The sequence below is a fragment of the Zingiber officinale genome, chromosome 1B, assembly GCF_018446385.1.
Source record: "Zingiber officinale cultivar Zhangliang chromosome 1B, Zo_v1.1, whole genome shotgun sequence".
NCBI lineage: Eukaryota > Viridiplantae > Streptophyta > Magnoliopsida > Zingiberales > Zingiberaceae > Zingiber > Zingiber officinale.
In genome coordinates, this window is record NC_055986.1 from 159,100,842 (window position 1) to 159,113,645 (window position 12,804).

The 12,804-nt window shown below is 33.1% G+C and overlaps 1 protein-coding gene across 1 annotated transcript; it reads left to right on the forward strand.

Annotated features, from left to right (window-relative positions):
- Window positions 1-1,918: 1,918 nt before the first annotated feature.
- Window positions 1,919-12,804, forward strand: LOC121986238 (ATP-dependent 6-phosphofructokinase 5, chloroplastic-like). Its single transcript, XM_042540103.1, has 14 exons — window positions 1,919-2,082; window positions 3,767-4,128; window positions 4,636-4,717; window positions 4,996-5,069; window positions 5,350-5,461; window positions 7,927-8,022; window positions 8,100-8,201; window positions 8,321-8,395; window positions 8,581-8,721; window positions 8,817-8,933; window positions 9,006-9,110; window positions 9,539-9,619; window positions 10,280-10,408; window positions 12,264-12,804. The coding sequence occupies exons 2-14, from the start codon at window positions 3,821-3,823 to the stop codon at window positions 12,429-12,431; spliced, it is 1,590 nt and encodes a 529-aa protein (XP_042396037.1). The 5' UTR covers window positions 1,919-2,082; window positions 3,767-3,820; the 3' UTR covers window positions 12,432-12,804.

A 12,804-nucleotide genomic window follows, 5' to 3' on the forward strand; every position in this document is an offset into this window, starting at 1 on the left:
GCCATAACTGACTCATTCGATCGATCTGTGGCCAGTGTCTCTTTTCCTTCATTGACTTTAACTTATCGTGGGACTCTTTTTCATCACTGTATCAGGAGGATACTTGGATTAAAAAAAACATAAATACAAAATAAATTGAAATCCATAGTCATCGTCCCCAAATGATCCAACATTTCAAACCCCCAATATTAAAGGATTTAGGGTTAGTACTAGTATCATGATTTTTTTTTTTTAAAAAAATAATGTGTTGTTAAATTTTTAAAGTTAAAATTTCACCAACGTAAAGAGTTGTATTATCGGAGTGGTAGTATGCTTATGACATTAATGATGATCCTGAAAAATTATAAGGATTAAAATGAGATGATTATAAAAATAATAATTAAATATTATATCTTAAAAATTAAAAGTTAAGAGAATAGTAAAAACATGAAAGAGAATATGAGTTAAGAGAGATTAAGAGAATAGCACATAAAATATAAGATGATAGAATATGAAAAGGAAAATTAATCAGATTAGATAATATTGAATTTAAGACGATGAATTTGATGTTATACAATTTTTTTTATTAATTATTAAGATAAATTAGAAAGTATTCAGAAACTCAATATCTCTTGGTTGCAAATTCTATTTGAAAGAAAAATCTCTATAAATATACTGAAATTTGAAATCAAACTATAAATATCTGGATGATAATTAAACGCCATTCTAATGTACTATAGCCCCGGACACCAGGTGAGAGAATATGAGTTGCTTAGACATGTGATGAAGGGTGGGATTAGGGCAGGTTATTACAAAAAATTTAACTTGATAATTTTAGACCAAAATACCTCCAAACTTGTGACATTTCTTTTTTTTTTATTAAAAAAAAAAATCAAGGAACATTGTGGTCAAACTGCGTGAAATTAACAATTGGGACCGATGAAAGCTTGTATTTGGTCCAACACATGGGTCTTGCTCGACTTAGGTTTGCATCATGCTTGTCCCACCCTGAGCCTAATGTGCTCGGCCTGAACTCCTACCGAACACTCCGACCAAATCTCTTGTTCGGGTGTACAATTCACATTGTGCTAAGCCGCGATCTGACCCGCCTGACAACACTACGATGCCTAAATTAATTCAGCCGGAGTCATTTCTATAATAGATCATGTTTGTTTAATTTAAATTATCAATTCTAGCTATTTGCCTATTATATTAATTATCATGTGATTATAATTAAAACAAATATGTAATGACATTATCAATGATATGCTTATCGTGGGACATAGTGTTCATCTAATCGATTAATTTGTATCATTCTATTGGTATCATTCAAGTAGTAGCGTCATTTCTTAGGGGCTGACGCATAATACCACGCCTTAAGCCCAATATAATAATCATTACATAATAAATGTTTTTTTTTAAATAATGTAATTATCTTGGGTAAATAAAGTTCAATTTTGGACTAAATTGAAAAGTATCCTTATTAAGTGCCGTAGCGACAAGTCGAACTTGACTTTTATTTAACCATAATAACAGAAACAGTCTCTATCTGCGAATCATCACCCAGATCTTCACCAGAGTGGCTCCCGCTTTCGGATTCAATATTTTTTGGGTGCTGGAACGGGTCACGATTATCCGTGGGATGCATAAACAACATCATTAATGCGCAATCGTTTGGTCGCTTACGCTGCTTCCGCTTTCGGACGGGAAACCATGCGGGGTGGTAAGCGCATGAGAAAGCCTCCCACTCACAGTTGCCGGGATCAGGTACAAGACCCCGTAGCTTTCGTTTGCGTCAACCGCTCACATTTAATGATTTGATAGAATCAAATGAACGGTTGAGATGAGAATGAGAGATATGTACGGATGGATGGTATTCCTTTAGGTTCATTTTTAGATCGTCCATTGTACAGATTAGCGCCGACGGGTGTCGAGATCCGCTGATCTCTCGTCAATAAAAGCAGGCGATTTCCTCTTCCCTCCTTCGTTTAAAACAACTAACAAGAAGTACGACGCGGTCTCTGGAATTTGGGCGGCGGCGTTAGGATTGAAGCAGAATCCCAAGTCGACAGCATTACGAGCAAGGGATTCGATTGCGGTCAGGTGATACCTCTTTGCGATTGTTTGCTTCTCCTGTTTATTGATGTTTTTTTTTTTATGGAGAGATTTCATCGGGTTTAAGGTGGAATTATTATGCTCCAATCATCCCCCATAGGGGCTCGATTTGATATTTCAATTTGAGGTTGTTTTGAGCCCAAAAATCAAGTTTGGAGCTTTTATGACAGAATACGTTGGTTTTTGCGGTGTCAGCAATTTGAATTCCAAAATTGGAGTTTTCTTTTTCCCCTCTTAATATCAGGTGGTGGATGGTAGGTCTTCTCTGCTATTTAAGCGAGCGCTGAAGGTTTAACTTATTTGCGTGCACAGTACTTGGGGGTTGCTATTATCTGTTAGTTAGTTTCTGCTAGTTGATAAAATGAATTAAGAAATTAATTGCCATAAATAAAGAACTGATGCTTTGTTATTATTTCCTGGGGGAAAGAACACGTTTTATTGTTATTACCATATTTTACTATAAATAACTGGCAAATATTGGTGAAACAGGGGCTTGCTATGAGTTTGATACTATGCCATATATATGCGTTTCAAATATGGATGTTGCCCAGAAGCTCCTTATTTTTGTTTTCAAGACATTTCATGGATGTGCAATTCATCTCACTTATGTAGATGCTTAGAGATCGAGTTCCCTGGACAGCAGTTATATTCTTATCCATGCGTCGAGTGCCCTTTCTCTATTTGATATTTTTTTTGTGTTCGCAAGCTAGTGGTTTAGATTATATTTGATCTAAAGATAGAGAATGAGAGTTGTAAAGAAGCATCTATTAAACATAGTACAAATTGCAGGAGAAACTTTTATTGGCTATAATGTAAAATTCGTTTTCCATCGTGCATGTTTTAGTTTGATATTTCAAGTTATAAGTTACATGCATTTTTGTCCAGAGATAACTTATTTTACATGATTACGGTTCAAAGGAATATGCTTTATTTGTCAATGTATTGTTACACAAGGTATCAAAGATAAAATTGCTGGCATTGTTGCATAAGTTACTAGAAAATACAAAATAAATGCTAATATATGGGATTAATATGTGTATCTCCAACAGATTCAATGGAAACATAAGAGAAGGCTATGATGACATGGACATGTTCAAAGTTTTCTAGTTAGACAAGTAATCAATTAGAGTTGAAGGCATGATGAACAAGAGGAATCAAATAAAATTCTGTTTGATTTTAATAAAAATGATTTAAATTTTTTGGATTTATTAGTGATTGATATTGGATGGAAAAGCATTGAGGCTTGTTAAAATACATCTTAAGGTGATCAAGAAGTGAGGAGAGGATAGAACAAGCATGCTTAAATATCAAGGATCTCCTACCTAAGTGGGTTAACATTATGGGCTGAATTGGATTGAGAATCGGACTAATACATGATATCAAAGCTAGTCCATCAGCTCTAGCGATGTTAGGCTTTAGGGGGCACACCAAACTACATGCTAAAGGGAGTACAGAATAAGAAGGAAAGATGCAACTTCACACTTTATTCCCAAATTTCTTAGTGAAGGTTTCTTCAGAATTCTTAAAAATCAAGACTCAAGGGGTTTCCTGCTTGAGTGCCTTTTCATTCAGGGTTGGATTGCTCTTCTTCTTAGACTTTCGCAAGACTCATGGCTTGTTGCTTTGTAGTTAAGCTCCATGTTGATTTCCCTTTTTGAACTTTGTCTTGCAGATTATTATTTCTCAACTTGAATCCTTGAAGTTGCTCAGCTACTTCTGACACAGTATGACTAGCGTTTCATCATCCAATAACATTGCTTTGGTTGCTTTAAAAAAGCAGAGCAGACATTTCAAATTGCAACTGCCATCGTTCAGATTTAATCATTTAAAAAGTAGGAGATTTGAAGGAACACTGAAACATGCATCCTACGTGAAGGATGTCAGTGCTATCTTAACCAAATCTGAAATTGATTTTAAAGATCCAAATTGGAAGCAACGGATACAAGAGGATTTTTCTAAACAATTCAGTTTGCCACATTTGAATGATATTTTGGATTTGAAGCCAAGACCGACTACATTCACCCCCAAGAGCAGGTACTTTTGCCATAATCCCCGATATCATCATATTTCAATTTTTTCTACTTACTGTTAACTGGATAATATCAAGCACAGACTTCTACAATGGAGATACTATTTCTCCACGATATGTATCTTAAAATATGGACGATCCCTTTCATTGTCATCTTTTTCTTCTAAGAGTTCAGAGCTAAAATATAATTACCATGTTCAAATTTGGGTTGCTGACCGTGTGCAAGCTTAAACTGCAACAAAAAAAATTCCAACTTCACTAGTTTTAGGGGCCAATAATTTTTTCCAATTTTTGAGGAAAATTTTAGGTTGAGATTTTTTTTCTCCCTAAAAAGTAAAAGTAAATAAATAACTGTAGAAAGACAATAAGTCTCATCTTTACTAAGGATTGGTTGACATAAAATAAGCCAAATTGATGATGGTAATGAGCATGTTAAACTGTTCAATTTATACTTATTTTGTGACCCTCTACTGTAGATTTTCATATAAATCGGCTTTATTTTAATTTGACAGAGGTCCTCTAGACGTGGGTAATGGTGAATTGAAGGATAAGAGTGACGGCTATGTGCATGATGATGATAGAGCACTTTTGAAGGTTTTACTTCTAGCAGTTCTAGATACTTTACATTCCTATAACTTGTGTTTCATGTTTTTCCTCCATCTAATGTTTCCTTTCCTGACCAAAGTAACTTCATTACTTCATAAGAAAGTATTTTGTAAAATTATGCTCATCAATTTAAAACACAAAATCATTGCTAAAAGAGAAAGTAGTTTTCTGCTTTATAAACTTTCTTATAATTGAAAGTAAGTCAGAAGTATTTATTCCTATAAGATGATATTTTTTTTAACTTTGCCTATGCTTTTATATTTTAGGTTCTGAAGTTTGCTTCACCAAGCTCTGCAGGTGCTGAGTGCATTGATCCTGATTGTAGCTGGGTGGAGCAATGGTATTGTCTCAGATGATATATTTTTTTTTGTACTACCTTGAATAATTGATGTTTCTCTGATAACACATTGTGTAATAGTAGATTTATATGTTTATCTTCACACTATATTGATTATGTGTACAATAGTATTCCACTATTTGCATTGAAATTGATATTTCTACTTGACGTACGAGGCCTAAAAAGGGAAATCAACAATTACATCAAGGCCATAGTTCCATTCTGTAATGTCTTGGTGGTTTTCTTCATATGCTCCATTTTTAAACTTCTTATTTTAATTTAGGGTGCAGCGAGCTGGGCCTAGGAAAGAGATATATTATGAACCTGTAGAGGTAAAAGCTGCAATTGTCACTTGTGGAGGACTTTGTCCAGGTCTTAATGATGTCATTAGACAGGTAAGCCATCTTACTCATTCTAGTTCCTAGGTTGGTAGATTCTGCATATGCTCAATATCATAATTGACTTTTAGATGCCTTTTATTTCTAATGTTTTTTCTTTTGGTTTCCATTGCATTTTGTTTGATTGTCCTGCTAGGAATTTTGTGGGCATAGATCATCTAACAGAAAAAAAATCAAAAAAAAAAAAAACAGAAATCATATATTGAAAAGTTATCCAAATGGATGTGATGGAAAAATTTTAAATGAAAAATTTTCCTACTCTTGAAGATTGAAATAGTAAAATGCCATTTACCAAATTGTGAAGTTACATGCGGGGGAATTATTCTAACGCCGACAACTCTAGGAAGCCTCCTACTATCTGTATATAGATAGTTTTAAAAGTATAATTAAAATCACACCACTATGGAGTGTATATTTACATATGGATCCTTAATACTCCCCTCAAACTGACTTAAATATATCTAGAAACTCTTCTTGGTACAATGTATTCACCACTAGGTTTCCTATATATCTTGGTTAGAAAATTTGTTAACTGATCAATAGAATTGATAAATCATTGCGCTTTCTCCCTAAAGAAGTGACAACCAATCTCTATATTTCATTGTGCAAAGTATATTAGCACAATGAAATATACAAAGTACATGTAAACCTCCTTAATAGATTCACCCCTACTCTATTTCGGTCCACAAGAACAGCTTAAGAAGTTAAGAAATCTGGGAAGACAATATGTTAATTACCTCAACTTCATCTTCTATATCTCACAATGCTACTTCTCCTGACTTGTCTAGATTTATGAAAGTTACTACAAAAATTTAATGGATAGTATTATCCTTCTAAAGCCACCTCGATTTATGTATGATTCATGAATTAAGGCTAGATTGGGCACCTCACTACCCACACTGTCAAGATTTCTAAGTCATCTATGGTTATATGGGAGCAAATTGATGCTCAGTTACTTTCTCTCGTATCTATTGCAGTCTATTGATCTCATCCTTATAACTATCTTTTGTTTCTATTCTTACTACAAGACTTAGACGAGGGCTCCTCATATAAGAGACATTTTCGGAGCTTGACATGATTGGTAGTCTGTATTCTATACCAATTACATCAAGGTGACACTGAAATGACCACTCGCATAGATCGTTTTCATGCTCGCCCTATTGATTTTAGAATATATTCTCTATTAGTTTAGATGTTCGAGACTTGTAGGATCTATTTAATAAGCTATTTACTATCTTCTCTATGCAATCTAACCTAAGTTAAGAGCTAGAGAAGTCTCAAATTCTAGGTTGTTCTTCTATTCCTCCTCTATTCAATGTGTAATGTGTATGCTAAGAGCAAGCTAGTTAAGACCAAGAACCTACCGTGAAACAGGGAAGGGTCAGTAGTAGGAACTAAAATTCTATATGAGAAATATGGGTTACAATTTTTCATGTATTTATTTCCGTTCCTTTTTGTATACTTTTGTATTTTTTCAGTCTATTAAAACTATCTACATAACTAACATCAAAATAGCACATCATACATTATATAATTTAGTAGCTTTATTGCTCAAAAAATATTATAACACAATGAGACATGTCTATTAAAAATTAAGTATTCAATTTTAAATAATTCTAATTTATTAAATAAAACATCCAATGAAGTTCAATCTAATAAGCATAATCATGTATCAAAACAATGACAATTAAGATTATCAATATACTGATTGTTGCTACTTTTCACTTCCTCTTGTTCATTTGATCCATTGCCTTCTCTTTAATTCCAAAGCATTGTTCAGTTGCTTTATCTCTTTCATTCAATACCTTTTGAGTAAGTGATATGCTATCTTCATCTTCATTATTGTCAAGTACACCAAGCCAATTTATTTTGTCGATCTCTTCATTTTCCCATTCATCATCCAAGGTTTTTTCCTTGAAAGTAACATCATTGTATGTCTATCCCTTAATTTGTCTGCCTTTTTATTTTTTGTAGTGACCAACTTAGAACTAACAGATTAACACCGCTCTAGACAGCCTTTCTTATTGGCATTCAAATTCAAGAGCTTGAAAAATACTTGAGTTTGCTGCACCATGTTTGCAACCAGTTGATTGTCATTTGAACTAATAGATTCTAGATCTTGGGATACTCGGATGGCTGGATGAGATACTGCATGTATATTTGGTTATTATGTTTGTTAAAGATATTTGTGTGTGATAATAGGATAGTTTCTTTTAGCCTTGCAGATTCCGTATTACAAGATGTCTTTGGTAGTCCAAATCTTTGCTATTATTATGAAACACAGTACTTTTCTACTTGGAACAAAGATTTTTCTGATTTGATCAAGAAGCAAAAAATACTGTAAATTTTTGCACCTGCCACTGTTCTGTTATCTTCTTGCTATTGATGGCTGTAGATGCAAATTAGCTCTCATGCATTTTATAACTTCAATTGAGGCAACTCCATTTTTCTTTTCCTTGCAGATAGTGCTCACCCTTGAAAAATATGGGGTCAAAAACATTGTTGGAATCCAGTATGGATTTCGTGGATTTTGTGATCAGAGTTTACGAGAATTACCAGTAGGAATACCTTTTCTGACTTCCAAATTAAGTATACTTGCTTTATTAGCTAAGTGTTAATAAAGTGCTTTTCACAGCTTTCCCATCAAGTGGTTCAAAACATTAATCTTGCTGGTGGAAGTCTGCTAGGAGTATCTCGTGGAGGGCCTAGTGTAAGCGCCATTGTAGATAGCATCAAGGTATAATTTGTTAATTACTCTATTACTTAGCTAACATGCTGCACAATAGATGATTTTTTATGTCTTTATTATTTTTTATTTTATAAATTAAAATTATTTGTGTCAACTGATCACTTTAGGCTAAGGCAATTGATATGGTTTTTGTGCTGGGCGGAAATGGAACACATGCAGGGGCATATGCAATACATAATGAGGTATTTGGCTACCTCTTCAAGTGATCTAATTGCATGTAATGTTTATAGGTCACGAATTATGATATGGTAGTTATCTTCTCTGCAATTCTATGGGCATTGTGCCAAGCATTTCTCAGAATTTTCTAGTTCACAATTTTTTTCTTGTTTATTGGCTGTACGTTTGATTTGCTGCTCTCTTTTACTAGTGCCGCAAGAGAAAAATGAAAGTGACAATAATTGGTGTCCCCAAAACCATTGATAATGACATTCAGCTTATGGACAAGACATTTGGTTTTGATACTGCTGTAGAAGAAGCTCAAAGAGCAATTAACTCTGCATACATTGAGGTCAGTAACTTATGTGCTGTGTCTATTTTCTCATGACTCATATACCAAGAAATTATATTTTCTAATTTTGTTGCTGTTTTCATTGTAATGTTTAGGCTCACAGCGCATACCATGGCATTGGGATAGTAAAACTGATGGGAAGAAGCTGCGGGTTCATAGCCATGCATGCATCACTTTCCAGTGGTCAAATAGATATTTGCTTAATTCCTGAGGTACACAAAATTCATTTAATATGTCTTACTAATTTCTTCATCAAGTTCTTGAAGTATTGTGTATGCATGAAGGTACCTTTTAAACTTGAGGGACCAAATGGAGTACTACAACACCTCGAGCATTTAATAAGAACAAATGGAAGTGCTGTAATTTGCGTCGCTGAAGGAGCAGGGCAAGTAAGATCATGCCACCAATTACTTTTCATTTCATGTGTTTTCCTCAAGATAAACACTGTTAAGTAGTAACTTTCAATATTCTGTACAGATCTCTTAGTAGTTCTTTAGGTTTTTGAGAAGGTACATTGCACGTTTAGAGTAATCACTAACAAATTCACCTGTTCTGGTTGATACTGATATAATTAAGAAACTCACAATTTTAGATTATATGTGCAGCAAGTGATGATGTCAAAATGGTATCCTAGTTAAGCCATCGGAAAAAGTGTGGCTACAACTGCTTCGCGAATATTGTCTACATTTTTGTGTCTCTAGTTGTTTGAATAAGCCGTGTAGATATGTAGAGAATTGCAACATTGATGATAAACAAAGATTAATAAAAACATAAGCTGTTTCTGTATGATTTACTAGTACTTAATTTTTTGCTCCAGGAATTTTTAAGCAAATCAAATGCAACAGATGCATCAGGAAATGCAATGCTTGGAGATATTGGAGTTTACATGCAACAACAGGTTCATATCTTATTTACAGTATATTTTTTGTTCAAACTAATCTCACTAGTATATGACTCAATCTTGTTCGTGATTTAGGATCATAGCACATAAGCATACTCACAATAGTGGATATAAAAACATGAATTTCTGAAATTAGTTCATAGCATATTAGTAAACTAAACTATGCCTATAATTAAAGCAGTGGTGGAATTTAGCACTTTTTATTCTCCATGTTATTATCTATCTACTAAGCATTCAATTTTCTCTTCTATTATAGTCATTCCAGAGGACCCAAGAAATTTCTGCTTCTCCACCTTTCTCCTCCTCTTATAGAAGGAAAAGCACTGTCACATTGTTGCTCATCAAACATTTTGGCAAAAAAAAATTAAAAAAATAACATATGTTGTGTGTTTTTGTTTTTAACATAGTTCTACCATAAGTTGTACCTTTTCATTTCCTTATTGTTGATCTCTCTCCATCATATAAGACTTTCCTTGTGATAGTATCATTTACCTTGAAACTGCACCATGTATTTCTGTTAATTATACCATCAACTCTTGTTAGTTCCATATCTAAATTTTTCATTGGGATATTGAAATTGTAAGATGTATAATTATTTTAGTGCGTACTTACCTATCCCATACTAACTATCCTATTACACATATATGATTTTTTCAGATAAAAATGCATTTCAAGAATATAGGTCTTCCAGCAGATATTAAGTACATAGACCCAACATATATGGTACGTGCATGCCGTGCTAATGCATCTGATGCTATCCTATGCACTCTGCTAGGTCAAAACGCTGTAAGTAACACTTTATAAAGTTGTCATATCAATATTTAAATGTACAATACATCTTATCTGAATGCATATTTTGAGGTATATCATAGTTTATGTAATTTCAAAGAAAGTAAAACATTATAAGCATGATTGCATGATGCCCTCTATGGATGCTAATTTTGGCTTACAACTAAAAAAAGAATTTCAGTTTTATTGTAAAATTTTTAATATAGGATTAAGGTGGACCTCAAAGTTCAGTAAAAACATGGTTGGAAAACTTTTCACCTTATCTTTATCAATTTATCTGCAAAGCTACCTGAATTGGACATAACATAAAAATATATTGAACCATAACCCTATGAATGAATCTGTCTCTCGGCTAAAGAAACACAATACTAGCTTGTTGTTAATCCGTACACATGTACAACCATAGTAATCTATAAATTATTTGGTGTCATATACATAAAATCTACCTTTTAACTTGTATGATAGTACTATCTCTTTTCACATAGATTATGTTGAAATTTTCTTTCATCTACTTCTCCACACGTTTAATCAAATTTGTTAGAACTAATAGTTTTGTCCTACATAATTCAATTAATAGCCATTACGTGGGTGCCCTATATATCATATGAGTATAATAGTTTTTCCAATCAAAATAATAGTCTTTTCCTTTCAACTTGATATAAGAGCATATTCTCTCCTATGATATAATTCCACTTTTTCAATCACCTAAGAAGAGGTTTATGTATAAGAGCGACAATTCATATCATGCCATGTCAATCTTTCAAAATATTATCACTTTATCAATCTACATCTTGATATTTTCTTCTTTTGTATGTTTCAAAAATAAATGGAGTTCTAACTCTCTATATTTTGCAATTATTCAGTATTTATCTCTCCTCATTCACAAGTCTAAAACTATAATATTTTAGTTTGAGAGTAATCAAGGATCAAAAGTACAACTCATGAATATTTATATTATATAAAGATAATATCAACTCATACCTTTGTTAGTGTTTTTTAGACCTTTTTCTATTTGATGTAAAAATTTTGATACCAAACACCATGGAGTATTAAAGCTAACAGTTATACTCTCTGATATTTGGACTCGTTTTTCACCGTTCCATACTTCTGTTGCATACAAACACTCAAAACATTAGCACCACAAGTGAACACCCAATACCCCTATTGATCCCATGTATTTTTTTTTTTAGAAACAATCATGTCATGGTTTTAAAAAGCTTGTGAAAGTGGTATTTAGCTGATCGGTCATTATTAAATGCCAAAAATATTTTTATTAATAAAAATTGACAAATATGTAATAATTGTGTGTGTACACACATAAAGTAAACGTTATTACTTGCAAAATAAGTGTATAAGTTAATACTTACAAGCTCTCTAACTTAGAATTTTAAGTCAATTTAGTTCATTAAATTTGGTTGAAATGAACCAAATAAAATCTTATTCTGCACATGCAGTCCACGTATGTTAATCGGGTGCATATGCAACTCAAGCATAGGCTTTTAAGACCATCAGTCATGTAGATTTACATCCATGCCAGATATTTGTACTAGATTTTGAGTAACATAGGATATTTTTATTTGTGGACATTAGTAGAGTTAATGATTTAATCTGTAAATTGGTTATGCAATCATTTTTGGTTATTTTTAAGTTCTGCTGAGAAAAATAATACAATTTTATTGCCCTTTTTAAACCTCTAATTTATTTTTGGTTATCTTTAATCATATATCCACATCCATGCATTCTTTGAATTAACTTATTATGTCTTATTCATCACCTGGTCCATATATAATTGTCTGCTTTTGCTTAAATGTGGCTGATTTCTGATTAGCCTATCTTAATAACTTGTTTTTAGGTTCATGGAGCTTTTGCTGGATTCAGTGGCATCACAACCGGCGTATGCAACACACATCATGTCTACCTTCCCATTCCAGAAGTAATAAGATTTCCTAAGAGTGTTAATCCCAACAGCAGAATGTGGCATCGATGCCTGACATCAACTGGTCAACCTGATTTCCAGTGAAAGTGACTGGGAGTATCATCGGCTTATTTAGATGCCCCTCCAAACCTCATTTTTCTTCTTACAGACACCAGAGTTAACCGCCATGCGGTTAGAAGATTGAAGACTCAACATAGTCATCTCAATTGATCATGTGAAATTATTGATTTTGTGTTAATAAGAATGGAAGAAAACAAACTTAGTTGAGTTCTTAAAGATCTATAGAGAGTGTTGATGTAATTAAAAAGGCCTGATGAATTCATTGTAACTACAATTTCCTTTCTACTAAATTCAAATTTTCTTTATAGGAAGAAGTTACCATCAATTTTGGCTGAGTTGTATTGTTGTAATGAGCAATCATATCCATAATGAATGAACCACACTTAGTTTTCCTGTA

Bases quoted from the DNA above. Each gene is read 5' to 3' on its own strand.
- LOC121986238 (XM_042540103.1), top strand. From the start codon at position 3,821: ATGACTAGCGTTTCATCATCCAATAACATTGCTTTGGTTGCTTTAAAA. The intron at 4,718-4,995 runs GTTTTACTTCTA...TTTATATTTTAG, and splicing joins ATGATAGAGCACTTTTGAAG to GTTCTGAAGTTTGCTTCACC. The intron at 10,409-12,263 runs GTAAGTAACACT...ACTTGTTTTTAG, and splicing joins CTCTGCTAGGTCAAAACGCT to GTTCATGGAGCTTTTGCTGG.